Source organism: Rutidosis leptorrhynchoides, chromosome 6, assembly GCF_046630445.1.
Source record: "Rutidosis leptorrhynchoides isolate AG116_Rl617_1_P2 chromosome 6, CSIRO_AGI_Rlap_v1, whole genome shotgun sequence".
In the NCBI taxonomy this organism is placed as follows: Eukaryota; Viridiplantae; Streptophyta; class Magnoliopsida; order Asterales; family Asteraceae; genus Rutidosis; species Rutidosis leptorrhynchoides.
The window spans coordinates 61,014,003-61,040,891 of record NC_092338.1 but is presented as its reverse complement, the minus strand read 5'-3'; the positions used below and the strand labels follow the sequence as shown (position 1 = coordinate 61,040,891).

Genomic DNA, 26,889 nt, shown 5'->3' with positions numbered 1-26,889 from the left:
TAATGATTTAAAACCTGGAAACACGAAAAACACCGTAAAACCGGATTTACGCCGTCGTAGTAACACCGCGGGCTGTTTTGGGTTAGTTAATTAAAAACTATGATAAACTTTGATTTAAAAGTTGTTATTCTGAGAAAATGATTTTTATTATGAACATGAAACTATATCCAAAAATTATGGTTAAACTCAAAGTGGAAGTATGTTTTCTAAAATGGTCATCTAGACGTCGTTCTTTCGACTGAAATGACTACCTTTACAAAAATGACTTGTAACTTATTTTTCCGACAATAAACCTATACTTTTTCTATTTAGATTCATAAAATAGAGTTCAATATGAAACCATAGCAATTTGATTCACTCAAAACGGATTTAAAATGAAGAAGTTATGGGTAAAACAAGATTGGATAATTTTTCTCATTTTAGCTACGTGAAAATTGGTAACAAATCTATTCCAACCATAACTTAATCAACTTGTATTATATATTATGTAATCTTGAGATACCATAGACACGTATACAATGTTTCGACCTATCATGTCGACACATCTATATATATTTCGGAACAACCATAGACACTCTATATGTGAATGTTGGAGTTAGCTATACAGGGTTGAGGTTGATTCCAAAATATATATAGTTTGAGTTGTGATCAATACTGAGATACGTATACACTGGGTCGTGGATTGATTCAAGATAATATTTATCGATTTATTTCTGTACATCTAACTGTGGACAACTAGTTGTAGGTTACTAACGAGGACAGCTGACTTAATAAACTTAAAACATCAAAATATATTAAAAGTGTTGTAAATATATTTTGAACATACTTTGATATATATGTATATATTGTTATAGGTTCGTGAATCAACCAGTGGCCAAGTCTTACTTCCCGACGAAGTAAAAATCTGTGAAAGTGAGTTATAGTCCCACTTTTAAAATCTAATATTTTTGGGATGAGAATACATGCAGGTTTTATAAATGATTTACAAAATAGACACAAGTACGTGAAACTACATTCTATGGTTGAATTATCGAAATCGAATATGCCCCTCTTTATTAAGTCTGGTAATCTAAGAATTAGGGAACAGACACCCTAATTGACGTGAATCCTAAAGATAGATCTATTGGGCCTAACAAACCCCATCCAAAGTACCGGATGCTTTAGTACTTCGAAATTTATATCATATCCGAAGGGTGTCCCGGAATGATGGGGATATTCTTATATATGCATCTTGTTATTGTCGGTTACCAGGTGTTCACCATATGAATGATTTTTATCTCTATGTATGGGATGTGTATTGAAATATGAAATCTTGTGGTCTATTGTTACGATTTGATATATATAGGTTAAACCTATAACTCACCAACATTTTTGTTGACGTTTTAAGCATGTTTATTCTCAGGTGATTATTAAGAGCTTCCGCTGTCGCATACTTAAATAAGGACAAGATTTGGAGTCCATGCTTGTATGATATTGTGTAAAAACTGCATTCAAGAAACTTATTTTGTTGTAACATATTTGTATTGTAAACCATTATGTAATGGTCGTGTGTAAACGGGATATTTTAGATTATCATTATTTGATAATCTACGTAAAGTTTTTTTAAACCTTTATTGATGAAATAAAGGTTATGGTTTGTTTAAAAATGAATGCAGTCTTTGAAAAACGTCTCATATAGAGGTCAAAACCTCGCAACGAAATCAATTAATATGGAACGTTTTTAATCAATAAGAACGGGACATTTCAGTTGGTATCCGAGCGTTGGTCTTAGAGAACCAGAAAATTTGCATTAGTGTGTCTTATCGAGTTTGTTAGGATGCATTAGTGAGTCTGGACTTCGACCGTGTTTTCTTTAAAAATGATTGCTTAACATTTTTGTTGGAAACTATATATTTTTAACATATGAATATTATGTGATATATTAATCTCTTAACGTGTTTGATATTATGTGATAGATGTCTACCTCTAGAACAAGTCCCATTGACTCACCTAATAATAATGAAGAGTCAAATGTAAATTGGAATGATTTGTGGACTGATTCACAAGTTCCCGAAGCGGAACCGGAAGAAGAATCGGAACCGGAAGAAGAATCGGAACCGGATGAAGAAATAGAACCGGTGGGGGAAATAATAAAACGGTTAAGTAAAAGAAAATCCTCAACCAACCGACCAAAGTTAATTATGGTCAATGGTGTTTCCGCCAAGGAAGCAAAATATTGGGAGGATTACCAATTCTCCGATGAATCGGATTCCGACGAGAATTCCGATGATGTTATAGAAATTACCCCAACTGAATTTAAAAAGGCAAAAGAAAATAATAAGGGAAAGGGCATAAAAATAGAGAAATCTAATTCCAACCCCGATGAACTTTATATGTATCGTCAACCCCCGAAGTCCTTAAGTTGTAACAATGACCCGGGAACCTCTAAACCACCAGGTTTTTCTAAACCAATGTGGACAACGACGGCTCGTATTAGGGGAACATCATATATCCCTAGAAACTTGGCAAAACGAACCAAAACCGAAGAAGAAGAAACGAGCGAGTCGGAATAAGATAGTTGTATTCGTGTGGTGTAATATATGTAATATAGTGTTCTTATGCTTTATGATATATGTAAAAATTGCTTGTAATAATAAGTATTTTTTTATGAATCTAACTCTTGTCTATTTTACAGTTTAAAAACACAAAAATGGATAGACAACCCAATATTTTAAGAGACCTACCCGGAGACATGATTGATGAAATCTTGTCTAGAGTCGGCCAGAATTCTTTGGCACAACTATTTAAGGCGAGATCAGTTTGTAAGACATTCGAAGAACGTTCCAAGAATGTCTTGGTTTATAAGAGACTTTCGTTTGAAAGATGGGGGATATCACATTGGGAAACCCATAAGTTACGATGTGTTTACTTTGACGCATATATTGCGGGGAACCCAAATGCTATTTTACGCAACGGGTTAAGAAATTATTTTGACTCAATATATCCGAATATTGGACTTCGTGATTTAGAAAAAGCGGCTAACATGCAACATAAAGAAGCATGTTATGCTTACGGATTAGTAATGTTCGCTTCTCACCAAAGTGAGAACAAGAACATCGGGCTACAACTATTAAACAAAACATTTCCACAAGTGACGGAGTCGGTAATTGGGGTAAGAAATGAGGTTTTTAGATTATTACGGGACTGTTGGACATTACGTAACCCTCGTCCCTTTGATGATGTTACAACACGCTGTCTTATCAACGGCCATAACGGTTATGTTGCACAAGACCAAGGATGGGAAGTAGTCCTAGTAAAACCAGAATGCATGACTTGTTTCTGGACGTATGAATTACGTGTCTTTATTGCCTTTGCTGAACGACTTGTGTACTAGCTAGAATTGTCTTCACAACTATCTTGTATCAAAGTTATTGTGTGCTATATTTCATGCTTTATGTAAAATAAGCGGTATTGTAAGTTTGTAAAATATTGTATAAAAGTTTGAACGCGAAATATTATTATAATCAGTTTTTCATATAGAATTGTAGTAGTTGAATTGTATATTAGCTGCTAAGTATGAACTTAACGGGTAGGTACTACCCGAATTTAAACTTATAAAACGCTAATATGAAGAAAAAGCTTTTATAAATGAGTTCATATTATGCTACGAAATACTATTAACTACTCTTAATATTCTGTATGATTAACTTGTTCCATTTAACTATTTTGAAGGAAATGGCACCGACTACTCGACACACCGTGAATATGAATGAAGAGGAATTCCGTACTTTTCTAGCTTCAAACATAGCCGCAGTACAGGCTGTGCTACATACCAACAATAACCTTGGATCTAGCAGTACAGGAAATCGTGTAGGATGTACCTACAAAGAATTCACTGCCTGCAAACCTTTGGAATTTGATGGAACCGAAGGACCGATCGGATTGAAACGGTGGACCGAGAAGGTTGAATCGGTGTTTGCCATAAGTAAGTGTACTGAAGAGGACAAAGTGAAGTACGCTACTCATACCTTCACAGGTTCTGCGTTAACATGGTGGAATACCTATCTAGAGCAAGTGGGACAAGATGATGCGTACGCACTACCGTGGTCAGCATTCAAGCACTTGATGAACGAGAAGTACCGTCCCAGAACCGAGGTCAATAAGCTCAAGACAGAACTTAGAGGGTTACGAACCCAAGGATTTGATATTACCACGTATGAAAGACGATTCACAGAATTGTGCCTATTGTGTCCGGGAGCATTCGAAGATGAGGAAGAGAAGATCGACGCGTTTGTGAAAGGATTACCGGAAAGAATCCAAGAAGATATAAGTTCACACGAGCCCGCCTCCATACAACAGGCATGTAGAATGGCTCACAAACTAGTGAACCAGATTGAAGAAAGAATTAAAGAACAGACTGCTGAAGAGGCCAATGTGAAGCAAGTCAAAAGAAAGTGGGAGGAAAACAGTGATAAGAATCACCAATACAACAACAACAGCAATTACAACAATAATCGCAACAATTATCCCAACAATCGCAACATCAATCGCAACTACAACAAACGGCCCAACAACAACAACAACAACAACAACAACAACAACAGCAACTACAACAATCATCCCAACAACAATAATAACCGCAACAACAACAACAATCAGAAGCAGCTATGCCAAAGGTGTGAAAAGAATCACTCGGGGTTCTGCACCAAATTTTGCAACAAGTGTAAAAGAAATGGTCATAGCGCGGCGAAGTGTGAGGTCTACGGACCAGGGGTTAATAGAACGAAAGGAACAAATGGTGTCGGAACGAGTAATGGCGGAGCAAGTAGTGTCGGAGCAAGTTATGCCAATGTAGTTTGTTATAAATGTGGAAAACCAGGTCACATTATTAGAAATTGCCCGAACCAGGAGAACACGAATGGACAAGGCCGTGGAAGAGTTTTCAATATTAATGCGGTAAAGGCACAGGAAGACCCGGAGCTTGTTACGGGTACGTTTCTTATTGACAATAAATCTGCTTACGTTTTATTTGATTCGGGTGCGGATAGAAGCTATATGAGTAGAGATTTTTGTGCTAAATTAAGTTGTCCATTGACGCCTTTGGATAGTAAATTTTTACTCGAATTAGCAAATGGTAAATTAATTTCAGCAGATAATATATGTCGGAATCGAGAAATTAAACTGGTTAGCGAAACATTTAAGATTGATTTGATACCAGTAGAGTTAGGGAGTTTTGATGTGATAATCGGTATGGACTGGTTGAAAGAAGTGAAAGCGGAGATCGTTTGTTACAAAAATGCAATTCGCATTATACGAGAAAAAGGAAAACCCTTAATGGTGTACGGAGAAAAGGGCAACACGAAGCTACATCTTATTAGTAATTTGAAGGCACAAAAACTAATAAGAAAAGGTTGCTATGCTGTTCTAGCACACGTCGAGAAAGTACAAACTGAAGAAAAGAGCATCAATGATGTTCCCATTGCAAAAGAATTTCCCGATGTATTTCCGAAAGAATTACCGGGATTACCCCCACATCGATCCGTTGAATTTCAAATAGATCTTGCACCAGGAGCTGCACCAATAGCTCGTGCTCCTTACAGACTCGCACCCAGCGAGATGAAAGAACTGCAAAGCCAATTACAAGAACTTTTAGAGCGTGGTTTCATTCGACCAAGCACATCACCGTGGGGAGCTCCTGTTTTGTTTGTCAAGAAGAAAGATGGTACATTCAGGTTGTGTATCGACTACCGAGAGTTGAACAAACTTACCATCAAGAACCGCTACCCACTACCGAGAATCGACGACTTATTTGATCAACTACAAGGCTCGTCTGTTTATTCAAAGATTGACTTACGTTCCGGGTATCATCAAATGCGGGTGAAAGAAGATGATATTCCAAAGACTGCTTTCAGAACACGTTACGGTCATTACGAGTTTATGGTCATGCCATTTGGTTTAACTAATGCACCAGCTGTGTTCATGGACCTTATGAACCGAGTGTGTGGACCATACCTTGACAAGTTTGTCATTGTTTTCATTGATGACATACTTATTTACTCAAAGAATGACCAAGAACACGGTGAACATTTGAGAAAGGTGTTAGAAGTATTGAGGAAGGAAGAATTGTACGCTAAGTTTTCAAAGTGTGCATTTTGGTTGGAAGAAGTTCAATTCCTCGGTCACATAGTGAACAAAGAAGGTATTAAGGTGGATCCGGTAAAGATAGAAACTGTTGAAAAGTGGGAAACCCCGAAAACTCCGAAACACATACGCCAGTTTTTAGGACTAGCTGGTTACTACAGAAGGTTCATCCAAGACTTTTCCAGAATACCAAAACCCTTGACTGCATTAACGCATAAAGGGAAGAAATTTGAATGGAATGATGAACAAGAGAAAGCGTTTCAGTTATTGAAGAAAAAGCTAACTACGGCACCTATATTGTCATTGCCTGAAGGGAATGATGATTTTGTGATTTATTGTGATGCATCAAAGCAAGGTCTCGGTTGTGTATTAATGCAACGAACGAAGGTGATTGCTTATGCGTCTAGACAATTGAAGATTCACGAACAAAATTATACGACGCATGATTTGGAATTAGGCGCGGTTGTTTTTGCATTAAAGACTTGGAGGCACTACTTATATGGGGTCAAAAGTATTATATATACCGACCACAAAAGTCTTCAACACATATTTAATCAGAAACAACTGAATATGAGGCAGCGTAGGTGGATTGAATTATTGAATGATTACGATTTTGAGATTCGTTACCACCCGGGGAAGGCAAATGTGGTAGCCGATGCCTTGAGCAGGAAGGATAGAGAACCCATTCGAGTAAAATCTATGAATATAATGATTCATAATAACATTACTACTCAAATAAAGGAGGCGCAACAAGGAGTTTTAAAAGAGGGAAATTTAAAGGATGAAATACCCAGAGGATCGGAGAAGCATCTTAATATTCGGGAAGACGGAACCCGGTATAGGGCTGAAAGGATTTGGGTACCAAAATTTGGAGATATGAGAGAAATGGTACTTAGAGAAGCTCATAAAACCAGATACTCAATACATCCTGGAACGGGGAAGATGTACAAGGATCTCAAGAAACATTTTTGGTGGCCGGGTATGAAAGCCGATGTTGCTAAATACGTAGGAGAATGTTTGACGTGTTCTAAGGTCAAAGCTGAGCATCAGAAACCATCAGGTCTACTTCAACAACCCGAAATCCCGGAATGGAAATGGGAAAACATTACCATGGATTTCATCACTAAATTGCCAAGGACTGCAAGTGGTTTTGATACTATTTGGGTAATAGTTGATCGTCTCACCAAATCAGCACACTTCCTACCAATAAGAGAAGATGACAAGATGGAGAAGTTAGCACGACTGTATTTGAAGGAAGTCGTCTCCAGACATGGAATACCAATCTCTATTATCTCTGATAGGGATGGCAGATTTATTTCAAGATTCTGGCAGACATTACAGCAAGCATTAGGAACTCGTCTAGACATGAGTACTGCCTATCATCCACAAACTGATGGGCAGAGCGAAAGGACGATACAAACGCTTGAAGACATGCTACGAGCATGTGTTATTGATTTCGGAAACAGTTGGGATCGACATCTACCGTTAGCAGAATTTTCCTACAACAACAGCTACCATTCAAGCATTGAGATGGCGCCGTTTGAAGCACTTTATGGTAGAAAGTGCAGGTCTCCGATTTGTTGGAGTGAAGTGGGGGATAGACAGATTACGGGTCCGGAGATTATACAAGAAACTACCGAGAAGATCATCCAAATTCAACAACGGTTGAAAACCGCCCAAAGTCGACAAAAGAGCTACGCTGACATTAAAAGAAAAGATATAGAATTTGAAATTGGAGAGATGGTCATGCTTAAAGTTGCACCTTGGAAAGGCGTTGTTCGATTTGGTAAACGAGGGAAATTAAATCCAAGGTATATTGGACCATTCAAGATTATTGATCGTGTCGGACCAGTAGCTTACCGACTTGAGTTACCTCAACAACTCGCGGCTGTACATAACACTTTCCACGTCTCGAATTTGAAGAAATGTTTTGCTAAAGAAGATCTCACTATTCCGTTAGATGAAATCCAAATCAACGAAAAACTTCAATTCATCGAAGAACCCGTCGAAATAATGGATCGTGAGGTTAAAAGACTTAAGCAAAACAAGATACCAATTGTTAAGGTTCGATGGAATGCTCGCAGAGGACCCGAGTTCACCTGGGAGCGTGAAGATCAGATGAAGAAGAAATACCCGCATCTATTTCCAGAAGATTCGTCAACACCTTCAACAGCTTAAAATTTCGGGACGAAATTTATTTAACGGGTAGGTACTGTAGTGACCCGAACTTTTCCATGTTTATATATATTAATTGAGATTGATGTTTACATGATTAAATGTTTCCAACATGTTAAGCAATCAAACTTGTTAAGACTTGATTAATTGAATTAGGTTTCATATAGACAATTGACCACCCAAGTTGACCGGTGATTCACGAACGTTAAAACTTGTAAAAAAACTATATGATGACATATATATGGTTATATATATAGTTAACATGATATTATGATAAGTAAACATATCATTAATTATATTAACAATGAACTACATATGTAAAAACAAGACTACTAACTTAATGATTTTGAAACGAGACATATATGTAACGTTTATCGTTGTAACGACATTTAATGTATATATATCATATTAAGAGATATTCGTACATCATAATATCATGATAATATAATAATTTAAAATCTCTTTTGATATTATAAACATTGGGTTAACAACATTTAACAAGATCGTTAACCTAAAGGTTTCAAAACAACACTTACATGTAACGACTAACGATGACTTAACGACTCAGTTAAAATGTATATACATGTAGTGTTTTAATATGTATTTATACACTTTTGAAAGACTTCAATACACTTATCAAAATACTTCTACTTAACAAAAATGCTTACAATTACATTCTCGTTCAGTTTCATCAACAATTCTACTCGTATGCACCCGTATTCGTACTCGTACAATACACAGCTTTTAGATGTATGTACTATTGGTATATACACTCCAATGATCAGCTCTTAACAGCCCATGTGAGTCACCTAACACATGTGGGAACCATCATTTGGCAACTAGCATGAAATATCTCATAAGATTACAAAAATATGAGTAATCATTCATGACTTATTTACATGAAAACAAAATTACATATCCTTTATATCTAATCCATACACCAACGACCAAAAACACCTACAAACACTTTCATTCTTCAATTTTCTTCATCTAATTGATCTCTCTCAAGTTCTATCTTCAAGTTCTAAGTGTTCTTCATAAATTCCAAAAGTTCTAGTTTCATAAAATCAAGAATACTTTCAAGTTTGCTAGCTCACTTCCAATCTTGTAAGGTGATCATCCAACCTCAAGAAATCTTTGTTTCTTACAGTAGGTTATCATTCTAATACAAGGTAATAATCATATTCAAACTTTGGTTCAATTTCTATAACTATAACAATCTTATTTCAAGTGATGATCTTACTTGAACTTGTTTTCGTGTCATGATTTTGCTTCAAGAACTTTGAGCCATCCAAGGATCCATTGAAGCTAGATCCATTTTTCTCTTTTCCAGTAGGTTCATCCAAGGAACTTAAGGTAGTAATGATGTTCATAACATCATTCGATTCATACATATAAAGCTATCTTATTCGAAGGTTTAAACTTGTAATCACTAGAACATAGTTTAGTTAATTCTAAACTTGTTCGCAAACAAAAGTTAATCCTTCTAACTTGACTTTTAAAATCAACTAAACACATGTTCTATATCTATATGATATGCTAACTTAATGATTTAAAACCTGGAAACACGAAAAACACCGTAAAACCGGATTTACGCCGTCGTAGTAACACCGCGGGCTGTTTTGGGTTAGTTAATTAAAAACTATGATAAACTTTGATTTAAAAGTTGTTATTCTGAGAAAATGATTTTTATTATGAACATGAAACTATATCCAAAAATTATGGTTAAACTCAAAGTGGAAGTATGTTTTCTAAAATGGTCATCTAGACGTCGTTCTTTCGACTGAAATGACTACCTTTACAAAAATGACTTGTAACTTATTTTTCCGACAATAAACCTATACTTTTTCTATTTAGATTCATAAAATAGAGTTCAATATGAAACCATAGCAATTTGATTCACTCAAAACGGATTTAAAATGAAGAAGTTATGGGTAAAACAAGATTGGATAATTTTTCTCATTTTAGCTACGTGAAAATTGGTAACAAATCTATTCCAACCATAACTTAATCAACTTGTATTATATATTATGTAATCTTGAGATACCATAGACACGTATACAATGTTTCGACCTATCATGTCGACACATCTATATATATTTCGGAACAACCATAGACACTCTATATGTGAATGTTGGAGTTAGCTATACAGGGTTGAGGTTGATTCCAAAATATATATAGTTTGAGTTGTGATCAATACTGAGATACGTATACACTGGGTCGTGGATTGATTCAAGATAATATTTATCGATTTATTTCTGTACATCTAACTGTGGACAACTAGTTGTAGGTTACTAACGAGGACAGCTGACTTAATAAACTTAAAACATCAAAATATATTAAAAGTGTTGTAAATATATTTTGAACATACTTTGATATATATGTATATATTGTTATAGGTTCGTGAATCAACCAGTGGCCAAGTCTTACTTCCCGACGAAGTAAAAATCTGTGAAAGTGAGTTATAGTCCCACTTTTAAAATCTAATATTTTTGGGATGAGAATACATGCAGGTTTTATAAATGATTTACAAAATAGACACAAGTACGTGAAACTACATTCTATGGTTGAATTATCGAAATCGAATATGCCCCTCTTTATTAAGTCTGGTAATCTAAGAATTAGGGAACAGACACCCTAATTGACGCGAATCCTAAAGATAGATCTATTGGGCCTAACAAACCCCATCCAAAGTACCGGATGCTTTAGTACTTCGAAATTTATATCATATCCGAAGGGTGTCCCGGAATGATGGGGATATTCTTATATATGCATCTTGTTATTGTCGGTTACCAGGTGTTCACCATATGAATGATTTTTATCTCTATGTATGGGATGTGTATTGAAATATGAAATCTTGTGGTCTATTGTTACGATTTGATATATATAGGTTAAACCTATAACTCACCAACATTTTTGTTGACGTTTTAAGCATGTTTATTCTCAGGTGATTATTAAGAGCTTCCGCTGTCGCATACTTAAATAAGGACAAGATTTGGAGTCCATGCTTGTATGATATTGTGTAAAAACTGCATTCAAGAAACTTATTTTGTTGTAACATATTTGTATTGTAAACCATTATGTAATGGTCGTGTGTAAACGGGATATTTTAGATTATCATTATTTGATAATCTACGTAAAGTTTTTTTAAACCTTTATTGATGAAATAAAGGTTATGGTTTGTTTAAAAATGAATGCAGTCTTTGAAAAACGTCTCATATAGAGGTCAAAACCTCGCAACGAAATCAATTAATATGGAACGTTTTTAATCAATAAGAACGGGACATTTCAGCTACCGTCTACGGATGAAATATATTTTCGGGAAACAGTGTTGTTCTAGCACTAATTTATGGGGTATTCAACGGACGGAATGTTAAGCTTTGATAATTGGGTGCTCGTGAATATTAACTTTAGAATGTATTACTATTATTTCAACTTTACAAATCTTGTGGTTCGGCTTACTTTACTTTTACTCACATACTTACTTAAACCTATGATTTCACCAACGTTTTCGTTGACAGATTTCTATGTTTTTCTCAGGTCTTACACGATATGTGAAACATGCTTCCGCTCATTATTTGATACTTGCTTTGGATGTCGAGTATACATGCTTTTCATGGAGCGTCTTATGACTTTACTTTAAACCGTGTCGCCTAGATTTCCTTTGTACTTATAACCTTGTAACTTAACTTTTGGTTGAACAATTCTTGTAAACTTTGGGAACAATCTTTATTTTGAAATGAAGGCGACATATTTTGGTCAAACTTTGTCTTAAAGACTTATGACCATGCAATGGGACCTACGTAGACGACGCCGTCACTTGACGATTTGTCGGGGTCGCTACAGGTATCACCTACCTGTTAAAAAAAAAATTCACAAGTAATGTTTTGTACCAGAAAATTTTATCACAATCTTTATGAAAATATATGTATATTTTCTTCATATGTAATACAGATCTAATGAATTAATATCATATTAAACTCATTTGATTTTCGGCTTGAATTAGAAATGAATAATCTCTAAAACATTAGAGATTACATAATCTCCACGGAGTATTTCACTAATGTAATCAATACTTCAATATATATTTTTTTATTGATGTTCCTTGGTGAAGGATGTTGATGCTCGTGGAATTCTTGCGAACTTCGCAAGGTACGATTGATGTTTTCTAGAAAGTTTCGAGCATATCGAAGATGAAAGCGTAAAATCAAACATATGTTTAAATAATACACTTGGTTTATTATGAAATAAAATTCATTGAGTTAAGACGGAGATTGTAGTTAATGATGGTTAAGTCGTTAACGAAGGATAGCATATTAGTAATATGAATTAATCGAGTAGTGTCTACTCTTTTTCAATTCATACTTAATAGCTTAGTACGAAAAGATTTATTATAGCTTCAGAATTCATATATATAAAATATATATATATATATATTCTTCAGAAAGAATGAGTTAATATTTCATAACTCGTTGATACAATATACTCGTTGTTGATCAGTGATGATGTCCACGGTGATTCTTGAACTGGCGGAGCTTGTGATGTTATAGGTGCTGCTAGTGCTGATGATGCTGACAGTACTGATGGTGCTGGTGGTGCTGACGATATTGTTGATGCTGATGATACTGCCCGTAACTGCTGGTGATGCTTATATAATAAGTCTAGCTTGTAAATCGCGCACCATTCTTGTCAGGGTTTCGATTCTTCTCCCTATCATCTATATCCATTCTACTCATCTGATTTATGGTTAAGGCTGAAATAGATAATCTCTAAGACTTTAGAGATTACATAATCACCGCAGAATGTTTCTCCGATGAAGTTATGAATCAATACTTCATCGTTTGTTGTTGTTGGTATTCCTTGGTATCTATGGTGTGTGTGATGTTGATATCCGAAGTACAGATTGTGATGTTGAGGCATGTGATACGGATGTGATTGTTGGTGGTGGTAATGATACTGTTGATGATGGTGTTACCGTTGATGCCGGTGATGCTGCTGGTGCTTAGGGTATTGAGACTTGCGATGTTGATGTTACTGGCGATACTGGTTATGCTGCTGGTGCTGCTGATGGTGTTTGTAATATTTGCACCATATGTTCCAGAGCCACTACTCGAGCGCGAAGTTCGTTAACTTCTGCTAGTACACCGGAATGATTGGCGGTTGGAGTGAGCGGATGAATAAGGTCTAGAATATGGGATAGTATATAATCGTGACGAGATACTCTGGAAATGAGAGAGAAAAGGGTGTTTTGGACAGGTTCGCCGGTAAGTGCTTCGGGTTCTTCGCCCAGAGGGGAATGTGGTGGATGGAAGGGATCACCTTCTTCTTGCCTCCAATGATTTAGTAGATTACGAACCCATCCCCAATTCATCCAGAATAGATGATGGCTAATTGGTTGATCCATTCCAGTCACACTGCTTTCGGAGCTCAAGTGGAAATCCATATCGGCATAGCTGTCGGAATCCGAGGAACTCGAACTGGTTGAGGGATCCATCTCGTATGATCAGGGAAAGAATTTTTTGTATGAAATAGATTATAGGATTTAGATTTGGTATTCTTCAATACATAATTTACATATGTATATATAATACCAAAATCCCAAAAATTACGGAGGAATCTTTGAAAGATGTCAGTCAAAGTTCACAGTAACAGATATGCTAAGATAAGAATTCGTCTATACACTATTATGCAATAAATGCAGGAAAACGCGTCTAAACTTAAGCATGATAAGTAGTAAGAATGATAAGCAGGTAGTTTCCTAAGGATGGTAAGTAGATGATTTCTGACTAGAAATGATAAGCAAAACTTTTGATATGCAGACACGGTCAAAGTCCAGACTTACCAATGCATCTTAACGACTATCTGTTAGACACACTAATGCAAGACCTGGTTCGATAATACCACCGCTCTGATACCACATGAAGTAACAGTGGGGACGCATCCCACTCAGTGCCTTCCCAGCCAACCGCCTGGTGACCACTGAGCGTACCTCAGACACTGATTTTACAGCCCTGCCTCTCGGCAAAGCCAACCATATTCGGACCTCGAGGAGTAAGAGCCAATGCTTCGTCACAGGTAACACTGTGATAACCCCCTCTACGATTAAGCTGACGAGACAGCTTAAACCAGCTCTGATACCACCTGAAGCGACCCGTCCAAATCCATAAGGACAAATACGATAACATATGATTACATTGCGAGGTATTGACCTCTATATGATACATTTTTACAAACATTGTATTCGTTCTTAAAAGATAAACTTTCATTTCATCGAAAGTTGACAAGTATGCATACCATTTCATAATATCCAAACTATAAATGACCTAATTTGTCATTTACTTAATAATAATCTCTATTGAACTTCAACGACTCGAATGCAACGTCTTTTGAAATATGTCATGAATGACTCCAAGTAATATCTTTTAAATGAGCATATGCACAGCGGAAGATTTCTTTCAAACCTGAGAATAAACATGCTTTCAAGTGTCAACCAAAAGGTTGGTGAGTTCATTAGTTTATCGTAATCAATCATTTCCATAATTTTAATAGACCACAAGATTTTCATATTCCCATTTCAACATGCATGCATATAGCATTCTGCATAAAAATCATTCATATGGTGAACACCTGGTAACCGAACTAACAAGGATGCATATGGAATATCCCCATCATTCCGGGACTCTCATCGGACATGATAAAATCGAAGTACTAAAGCATCCGGACGTTCGGATGGGGTTTGTTAGGCCCAATAGATCTATCTTTAGGATTCACGTCAATTAGGGGCCAGTTCCCTAATTCTTATGCTACCAAGTTAAAAAAGGGCATATTCAATTTCGATCATTCAACCATAGAATGTAGTTTCGATTACTTATGTTTATTTCGTAAAAAAGAGATAAAAACAGCGCATGTATTCTCAGTCCCAAAAATATATATTGCAAAAGCATTTAAAAAGGGAGCAAATGAAACTCACACTACAATATTTTGTAGTAAAAATATTCATACGACGATACTGAACAATGCAGGGTTGGCCTTGGATTCACGAACCTATATCAATTGTACATCTATTAACATATAATCATAATCGAATAAATCTATCTATTATTAATGATGTATTTGTTATAATAATAATTTATAAGTTTTATTATTTATTTATATATTTTCATTATATATATATATATATATATATATATATAAATATTAATATAGTGAAGTTATGTAATTTAAATATATTTTTGTATATAAAATCTTTATTTTTATACCTATACCTTAACAACGTGGTTAAAACTTTTATTTTTATATTCATAGTCATTTTAAATAATAATAATACTGATAGCTTTAATGATACCTTAGTAAAATTGATATTAATGATAATAAATTTTAATAATATCAGTACTGATAATGATATTCATAATAATAATAATGATAATATTAATGATAATTCTTATAACAATAATAATGATAAATCTGATATTAATAATTATAATTATATTGATAATACTAATATTTATAAAATGATACAAATTCTAATATTAATGATAATAATATTATATTTTTATTACTTTCATAATAATAATAATCATAATCATAATGATGCTAATAATACTAAAATGATAATTTTACTACTAATAATGATATTATTAATACTTATAATGATAATGATAATGATTATAATACTTACATATGATAATAATATTAATATTTAGTGATAATACTAGTAATGATAATAATAATGATAATATTAATAATAATAATAACATTTATAGTATTAATCTTAGTATATATAATAACAATTATAATTAATAATAATAATAATAATAATAATAATAATAATAATAATAATAATAATAATAATAATAATAATAATAATAATAATAATAATAATAATAATAATAATAAAATTTGAAAACTACCTCAAAAGCTCTGCTAAAAAAAAAGCGCCCTAAACCGGGCTCGAACCCGAGACCTCTCGCTCACCCGTCAACACACTTAACCATCGAACCATAACTGTTTTTCTAATTTAATACACCTCCTATATATATATATATATATATATATATATATATATATATATATATATATATATATATATATATATATATATAACCCGTATTATTTATCCCTCATCTTCTTCACCAAGAACTAGTCGACCAGAGAATCCAAACCCAAAATAATCATGAAGTAACCAGCTTTTATATCTTTTAATTGAAGCAAGATTGCTAGTTGTGAGTAACTAACTTAATTAAAACAGAAAATTGAATAAAAATCGCTGTAACAGAAAATGAAGAACACGTTATGAACTGGAAATCAATTTCGAATTTCTAAAACATTTTAGATCAAGATTCCTGAATGAAAAAGATTCTAAATTGTTCCTGTAAACTTTCAAAATCAACAATTTAATCTGAAACACAAAAACGAACGCGAATTCCATGATGAACACATCGTTTGACTTTTGAAACATAAACTTTGACTCCAAAATTTGAATTCGATATGAAAAATTGAATGTTGAAACTGTGCAGATAGTTTAATCACTTGATTTCCAACAACTCTGCATTTAAGGATTTTAAAATTCAATACGAATTCGTGTTTTGGCTAAAAAGTGGAAGAACAGGGTACTAACGTTTATTTTCTGTTTAATTATTGATTTGCAATGATAATTGGGTGTGTCTGAGTAAATGAACGAGCTATAACACTTATAATCGATTCTAAATTGTTTGCATTGACACTGGATTGGGACGTGTAACAATAATCAGACAATAAGGACGATTATAAATCAGAAAAAAATAAAAAAATAATAAACAGATAGAGATGTTCAACAAATTTTGTTGTTATTGTGAGAGTTGAGATCGTGATTTGTACTGGATGAAGGACATGAATCTTCAATTTAATACAGTGTGAAAGTGATATGAAATTGAAATTGATTCTGTGTTTTCAATATTCAATTAATCAAAATTAATAATAATAATACAAATTTATATAATTAATAGTATATGTATTTATATATATATCTGATTTTATATATCTATTTATTTATCTGAATAGGTGTATATATAATTCATAGTTTTTGATAATTAACAAATATATTATTTCTATTAATAATGCCATTAATAATATTACTAATAATAATAATATTATTAATAAATAGACTAGTAAAAATAAATGATAAATAATAAGATGATAATCATAATTTTAATAAATTTAATTAATAATAATGATAATAATAATCTTTTAATGATAATAATAATATTAGTTGTAATAATATTAATATTATTAATGATAATAATAATAATAATAATAATAATAATAATAATAATAATAATAATAATAATAATAATAATAATAATAATAATAATAATAATAATAATAATAATATGACAACTTATACATATCAATTTTATATATATTTTATATTAGAAGTAGTCAAATATTAGTATTAATATTAACAATAATAATAATGGAAGTGATGATAATAATATTAATATAACAATTATATTTAAAACTTGTAATTAAATTTAATATAATACAATTTATTATTTATATCATATTTACTAATTATAATATATTGAATTTTTAATATTTATCAATTACAATATATAATATTATTCATGTATAGAATTCATATATATATATGTATATATATATATATATATATATATATATATATATATATATATATATATATATATATATATATATATATATATATATATTTACATATTTATTTACAACTAATTGTTCGTGAATCGTAGGGTTAAGTCTATGAATAATTAAACGTATGAACTCATTTTGATGTAACATGTCAAATGGGTTTATCTTGTCGATAACCATTATCTCAATTGTTTACTCTACATGATTTCACTTTTACATTTAATATTCTAAAAGCTAAATAATTAACTTATCAAGAGTCACGTAAAGCATGCTTTGAAAATTAAGCAGGAACCTCCACTATCTTTTGTCCAGATCTCATTAATTGACACTTTTGTTCTTACATGTAAATCATTTTACCATTTATTCCGAATATTGTTAAAAAGGAAAGATTTCTCAAATCAACGTGGGTCTCGTAACAGAGACTCGTAACAATAACATAATCTTTAAGGGACTTGGTAAATATCTTTTAATCTCATCGATAAATATAATAAACTTATATTGAAACAAAATACGTTCATGTAAAGTATTATATCTAATACCTTGTTAACGTTTTCAATTAATAAGTATCTATTATATATACATATTAATATACACATAAATGTTCGTGAATCATTGAGCATAGTCAAAGGGAAATTGATTACATGAATATAGATTTCAAAACTTTCGAGACTCAACATTACAAATTTTGCTTATCGTGTCGGAATCATATAAAGATTAAAGTTTAAATTTGGTCGAAAATTTCCGGGTTATCACATCTTTCACCATCAAAAGTGGGAGGTTGGGATAATTTAAAGTTCTTGTAAAGAAAATCCCTTCTTCCAACATCACCCACATCGCCCTCCACGTTCACGTCGTGAGGCTTTGGAAACCTCTTCTCTAACTCTTCTTGAACAATAACACTCGCTTGTTCATTTATCATGTCGGTTATTTGTTCCTTGACCGACTCTTGAAATACCTTCTTTACGTTTTCAAGAAAAGCCGCAAAATGGCGTTCCATGATGGCCTCTACCTTGGCCGTGAAATCGTTCTCATCACTTTGGTCTTCGTTATCATGTCCGTTCCTCGTCTTCATTCTAAGAAATGAACTCGATTAGGAACGCAACATAAGTAAATCACATACACCGCCACGATATATATTTATCATCCGTACACCCCAACTAGTTCAATACTTGTTGTACATCACTCGCTTGACTTGGTTTGCAACCGTAATAATGGTCGCGAATCATTATTACTATCACACGCCATGCTGAGCTCATAAATACAACAACCATCTCGCTAGACGTTCAACACAAAACAACATGAATAGTAACAACATAATCAACACATAGCTAGTTCACCTATTCTCTAAGGCACTAACTAAAACCCGAACCGACCCGTAATCCTACAAGTCCCGCATAATAGCACACACAAAAAGTCTAAGTCTATGCACCTATCTCAAGTCACCTAAATCCCTTAGACCATGCTCTGATACCACTTGTAACAACTCAACCCGATAACTAACCGTGAACGTACATTTTTTTTAAAACAGTTTCTGTGTCTCAGTACGTTGGCGCGGCGCGCCAACCCATGCGTGGCGCGCAAACACGTGTATTTTAAATCCCGAATCGAGTCTAGAAATTTGATCTTCAAAGCTAGCCATATGGCGCGGCGCGCAAGATAGCTGGTTCAGCTGCTGTCACATTTTCGTCTAGAAGCTTATTACCATAATTCACCCAAACACGTTCCCATGACCCGACACTTGTTTAAATCATTACAATTACACAAATTACATACTTTTTAAGTTTTCAGGACAACAAAATAAGTTTACAAAACCCCGAGACCACGTCGACCCGTTTACGACTTTAGCGTAGTAAAATCGACCCATTTGAGTTTAATTACCAAACAAATTACGAACATGATGTTTGGGGATAAACTACCCAAAACCTAGGTCGAATCCAAAAGTAGTCCACTATAAGCACCATACGGTGCATCAATCAAGGATACCATCTCAATGCTATCAACAAAACAACAACGAATTTAAGATTAATGCAGTAATTACTAGCTACAACAGATTATTTAAACAGTAATATTCAACTACAAAATTTAAGATTGGTGACAACTGACATCAGCTACAAAATATCTGCTGAAGTTTATGTCATGCCTATTTCATTATTCAGTCTAGAATATAACTAGTACGTAAACAATCTATTGCAATTTTCCAACAAACAATCAAAAACGTTTTTTTTCTAATCACAAAGCACATATTTTTTTTCTAAGAGTTTGCTTTGAAAAGTTAGTTTATGAAGGAGGCTCGGATCTGTTTACGAACAGGGCAAGAGGATTAATCACATACAAGACCAACATACGCCTCTACAAACATAACCTAATTGCACTATTATGCCTAAATCTTAAAAAAGGGGTGATAATACGAATATACAATCAAGAAAATTAACTGGCTCAGCTGAAAAATGTAATTAAATGTTTAATTTCGTTAAACATAATTTGATGACTCAAACGAAGATGATATGGCTCAGATTCTGCAGATGTGAATTCAAACAAAGGGGTCAGACACTGCCATGGCTGCAACATCGGTTGCAATTTATCAAATTACCATCCGGGTTGCCCCGCCAAGATACGGGCCGAATTCAACCCAATGTCCGATTATGATGCTCGGATTACAAAAAATCCATACAGAAACTAATATCATCATTGCCATCTCCAAATTTCATATTTCATTTCATCAAACACTTTCGTATGTTACATGATAATCACACACACATACACAAACACATCTCTATAGATTTATGTTTAAGTATATATATATATAGAGAGAGTGAGATTGAGATTGAGAAGGAGAAACAGGTAACTGCATGTGTATATGTATGTATATATATATTTCTGTTTTTTTTTTTTTTTTTCAATTCAAGGGTTGTTTGGTTTGATTTCAGCGAAAAAATGGGGACAAACTCATCGACCCAACATGATCATATCAAGATCAGATCAAAAACAGATCATGTAGTGGAAAAAGAGAGGCAACAACCCTTAAAAAAACACCCGTCTCTCTCGCCGGAGCCTCGTTTGTTTGTGTTTCCAAGCATCATTTTCTTCAGATCCCCAATTTTTGTGGTTGTGTTGTGTAAAACTGTTAATGTAGATATTGGTACGAGTTTCCGTTAATAGGCTTGGGCCTTGACCTATGAATAATAATAAATTGATGCGAATATTTTACTTATATTTTTAGTTTTATTTGTAATTGTAATTTGTATTTGTATGGAACAATGAACATACATGATCGAAATTCGATCATTTCTTTTTTAATTGAGTATACTGGTGTAAATTTGTATAAAACTTACGATGATGAAATGACCATATATCATATACATGTCCAAAATTCCGTTGGAAGTTATTCAAATCATACAAATATACTCCGTAATTGGATTACATGAAGGGGAAAAATATATGATCCAATGTAGATGTACTAATGATTTTTTTTTTTTTGAAAAGCAAGAAAATAATTTTATTAATAATGGTGATATGATTACATGGACCTATATGAACTATACATTTGAAATTCGGAAGTACAAGTGATAGGACACTGTTAGTTTGAAAGGATAACCGAAAAGATCAAATTTATTTGAAATGAGGGGAAACGAACTTGAAAATTCAAGTCGGGGGAATGCAGGAAACAGTGCCGATCAAGCGACTACAAAGCTACCTGACAAATCACCCGATTAATCGACCCTCATAAGAAATAAATAGGATCAATTGGCCATCCACCAACACGTATAGAACATTAACCGACACCGACTCGATGGGGGGGGATCCGCGACATATGAGGAAGGGTTGATTAACCATTGATGTCATTCTATTTGCTTCTTTTTTCTTGAGCGTTTAGAGATCCAACTATAACTTTGGGATTGGATTTCGGATAATATTGTTGCGGGATTCCAATCTTTTTTTGAAAAAACCTTTAGATTTCTATGTTTCCATATAGAATAGCACACGGTCCATTTGGTTGCTTGCCACATAGAAGAGCCAATGTTATTACTTGTGAAGGGTTGTTTATTGATAATAGCATCATCAATGTTGGCAATCGAGGAGTTAGGTTGGTTCTACCAATTAAGTATAAGTGTCCAAATTTGAGAAGCCTTAGGACAAAGTACCATGACATGTTCGGATGTTTCGGTGCCCATGTTACAAAGTGGATAAAGGATGGTGTCAAGATCAATGCCCCTTTTATCCAATTCAACCCTTACCGGTATTTTCCTTTGAGCTACCCTCCAAGCAAATATGTTTACTTTTTGTGGAATATATTTGTTGCGCACGATCGAAGAATTTGAAGCGTGTTGTTCGAGTTTTAAGCAATTAATTATTTGGGCTAATGATTTGGTTGTGTAGATTCCGGATGGATCGTGAGCATATTTCCAAGTGTCGGGCTTATCGGACAATTTGGCGGATGATATAATGTTGTTGATTTCCATAAGTTCATTGAGAGCCCGGCCGCTAGGAGGTCTTAACCAAGACCAATTACCACAAGCCGATGTATCGTTATGTGTGATTCTATCCGCTATACAAGCATCTTTATTTGAGTCAAGCATGTATAATCTATGAAATAAATTGCTAAATCATTCTGAGCCGCACCAAATGTCTTTCCAAAATTTTATAGATTCACCATTGCCGAGTTGTTTGGATATAGATTCACCATTTTATAGTATGTTTGTTATCTAAACGGTAAACGGTGTAAAAACAAGGTCCTTCATCTTTAGATTATTTGAAAAAATTCATTATCGACCTCAAATAAGGGTAAGTTTAATTGGCTCCAATGGATTTCGGCTCCTAACATAATCGTTGATCCGGGTTAATCTCACTAAAGTGGAACTTGGATGTAAATATTAGTCGGGCTAGGTCATTCGTCGTTTTTTCGCTTTTTGTTTCGTTGTTGCAATTTACCTTATGTATTTTCGTTCATCGCCTCTTCTCGAGGTCTTGTATTGTAACTCTCGTTTCTTTAATAAAAATTTGTTTGCTTTTCAAAAAAAAAAAAAGGTAAATAAATTAGCTTTTGGCTTTAATACTGATATGGTTGAAAATTATGCTAACCCAAGAGCGGAGGAGCTTATTAATGAAGTTAGGCCAAACAAATAAGTAGCCAAGCTCAAGTGGACTAAGGACTATCAAATGGCACTTGCAAGTTAAGAGTCACCTCTAGTTAGTTTGTTATGTTTGTTATAGCGGGTAGGGCAAATACAAAATAAATAGAAGGGAAAATAACTCTTAACAGCTATTAAATTATTGTTATATAATTGAAATTATGTTTCTTTCCCTCTTAATTTTGTTGGAGACTAGACCATCTCAAATAGATCATATATAAAATACTTGGTCGAGAAACAAATTAAAACGAACGAAGGCGGCCATTAAAGGGAAAAGTCAGCAACAACTAGGTAATATTGATGGTGAAATTGAGTTCTTCAAGTGCTTGGCAAATAGTATGGAGCTTCTGGTCTTTTAAATGAGGTAGAAAGAGAGCAATGGTTGCAAGCTAGGAAAGAGTGGCTTCAAAGGGAAAAAACCAAAGTGAATATGTTAAAACAAAAGGCCCGTGTGCGTTGGGTCTTAGAAGGCGATGAGAATACGAGTTATTTCCACAAAATTATCAAAAGAAGAAATGCAAAGAACAACATTCGAGGCTTAACCATTAATGGTGTTTGGTGTGAGGATCCGCAGGCGATAAAAGAGGCAGCTTTTCTGCATTTTAAATCCATCTTTGAGGAGCAGAACACATCTAGGCCATGTCTCAGTGATCTCATCTACCCCTCGTTATCTACCTTGGAAGCGGAGATACTAGAAGAACATATTATGGAACAAGAAATTCTAGATGCTATAAATGAGTGTGGTAGTTGCAAAGCTCCTGGGCCGGACGGTTTTAACATGGGTTTTTTCAAGAGACATTGGGGTATTATAAAGGATGATGTGATAAACGCCATAACATGGTTTTGGAACAATGGGGAATTCTCTCGCGGGTGTAATGCTTCTTTCTTAACACTTGTCCCTAAAAAGAATGATCCAATTAATCTTAGCGATTACCGACCTAAAAGCCTCATCGGAAGTTTCTATAAGATAGTTGCTAAGATTCTATCAAATAGACTCCGAAAGGTCATTCCTAGATTGATTGGATATGAACAAAGTGCTTTTTTGAAAGAACGATTTATTTTGGATGGGGTCCTAACGGCAAATGAGTCTGTTCATTATATTAAAACAAAGAAGAAAAAATGCATAATTTTTAAAGCCGATTTTGAAAAGGCGTTCGACAGTCTGAGTTGGGATTTCCTTATGGAGGTAATGTCTAGTATGGGTTTCGGGGTTAAATGGCGTAAATGGATTTTGTCTTGTCTTAAATCGGCAACTATCTCGGTCTTAATTAATGGGTCTCCGAGTCGGGAATTCCATATTGGGAGAGGTGTTAGGCAAGGGGATCCGCTTTTCCCTTTTCTTTTCATCTTGGCAGCCGAAGGGTTAAACATTCTTACTAAAGCCGCAATTGAGAAAGGGTTATTCAAGGGGGTCGAAATTGGAAGAGATAAGGTATTGTTATCACATCTACAATGCGCGGATGACACGATATTTTTCGGGGATTGGTCCAAACCAAATGCTCGAAACCTCATCAATATCTTAAAGTGTTTTGAACTATCATCGGGTTTGAAGGTGAATTTTGGGAAAAGTTGCCTCTACGGGATCGGGGTATGCTCTTCTGAGGTGGAGGGATTAGCTAGGCGTATGGGATGTCAAGCCGGCAAACTTCCCTTCATATATCTCGGCCTACCTATAGGAGCAACTATGAAGAAATTATGTGACTGGAATGTGGTTGTTGATAAAGTCAAGAATAGGCTATCGGATTGGAAGAAAAAAACGATGTCATTCGGTGGAAGATTGATTCTCATCAAATCGATCCTTAATAGTCTTCCCTTGTATTATTTCTCGATCTTTCGTGCCCCACCTTGTGTGATTAAATTACTTGAGAGTGTGAGACGTGATTTCTTTTGGGGCGGGGGTGACTCTTCGGGGTCAAAAATTCCTTGGGTCAAATGGGATTCCTTGATTTTACCTTATGGGGCGGGAGGGTTAAATATCGGCTCTCTTAGGAGCAAAAATCTTGCGCTACTTGGTAAGTGGTGGTGGAGGTTTAAAACCGAAACCAATTGCCTTTTGGTAAAAATCATCCAAAGCATTTATGGAATTGACGGTGGTCTCCGGTCGGATGTTGGGCTCGCTCATTTTTCGTCCGGGGGCATTTGGTCTAACATTATTCGTGCAGGAAATGAAATTGAAGATCTACAAGTCCCCTTCAAAAGCTCCTTCAAGAATTCAATCGGCAACGGTGACAGAACTGACTATTGGACAGAACCATGGTGTGGTACAGAATGCTTTAAAAACAGCTTTCCGAGACTTTTCAGATTGGAGCGTAACCGTGACGCGAAGGTGAAGGATCGAGTATGGTATGATGATGATAACAGGTTGCAACTCAGGTGGGACTGGGTACGTACGCCAACAGGGAGAACCAGGGACGAACTCGTCGAAATTTCAAACTTGATGTCTTCAATCTCCATAAACTTCAGTGAAAGCAAATCTTGGTCTTGGTCACTCGCAAATAACGGGGTGTTCACGGTCAAGAAACTTGCTTCTATTATTCACGCGGCCATGTTTCCATCACCTCCAACAAATCAAGAGATGCTAAGGAATACACTAGCACCTAAAAAAGTCGAAATATTTGTATGGAGACTATTGAAAAAACGATTGCCGGTTCGTGTGGAATTGGATAAACGTGGCATCGATCTCCATAGCATTCGATGCCCCGTTTGTGATGATGGCATCGAATCGGTTAATCATGCAATTTTCTCCTGCAAATTCGCTAAGGATGTTTGGGCTCGTATCCATAAATGGTGGGATTTGGACATCTCTAATGGGCCTAGTCTCGTTGAAAGTATGCGTGGGAAAACATCTCGAACCGTGTCATCTCTCGGATCAAATCTTTGGCAAGTTGTGGAATGGGTTACTGCATACTCTCTGTGGAAGAATCGGAATGCAAAAACATTCAAAAATCATAGTTCATGTGCTCCGGCGTTGGTCAACGAAATTCAAGTTATTTCTTTTGATTGGATATCCGGGAGGCTCAAAGGTTCAAACATCGAGTGGAGTTCTTGGTTTTCAAACCCGTCTGCATATTTTGATGTTTAGATTTTTTCGTGATTGGCTGCTACTTTGGCATCCATCCTATGTTATTCATATTCGAGTTTTGTTTTTGTCATAGTTTGCAGGTCTACCAGTTACAGCCTGCTGTATGTACACTCAATTGAAGTAAAGAAATATAATGCCTTGCTTTTAAAAAAAAAATAAAAATATACTTGGTCGAGTAAAGTGTTAGGAATGTCCACGTCAACTAGTTATGTCACTTTATGAGAAATTATTTGTAATTTACATGTGTTTATAGCATAACCCATGTTCAATCCTCACCGACCTTAATTTGAAGTTTTGCCTTTCAAAAAAAAAAAACAAAAAAAATGCGTTTATAGCATTTCTCTATTACTCTAAAAATAGTGTAAGGATCAAATAGTAGGATATAACTTACTATTCCTAAAAATGCTAATAAGGAAATTCAACTTTTGTCCCAAACAATATTTGGTTTTATGTTTGCCCCAAATCCTAATTCAAGGAAGATGAACGGTTTGATATTTCGTGAAAAATTATACTGGGAGTCCCGGTGATTTGTCAAATATTACTAATTGGATCCGGAGGTTTTCTTACCTGAGAAATCTTAGCAGTTACTTTTCATAATGACACGGAGACGTAGTCAGTCATTTCAAACCCTTCTTCAACCAACAAATTCTTGTTTGTATACTTGTCATTACATATCCATCTTCATTTCAAACTCTAAAAATGTATATCTTTCAAATCAAATTTCACTTCATAAACACA

General features: G+C 34.5%; 1 protein-coding gene across 1 annotated transcript; it reads right to left on the bottom strand.

The window, feature by feature from the left end:
• Positions 1 to 22,031: 22,031 nt before the first annotated feature.
• Positions 22,032 to 22,517, bottom strand: LOC139853679 (uncharacterized). The gene has a single exon (XM_071843051.1). The coding sequence runs from the start codon at positions 22,515 to 22,517 to the stop codon at positions 22,032 to 22,034; it is 486 nt and encodes a 161-aa protein (XP_071699152.1).
• Between the last annotated feature and the right edge of the window lie 4,372 nt (positions 22,518 to 26,889).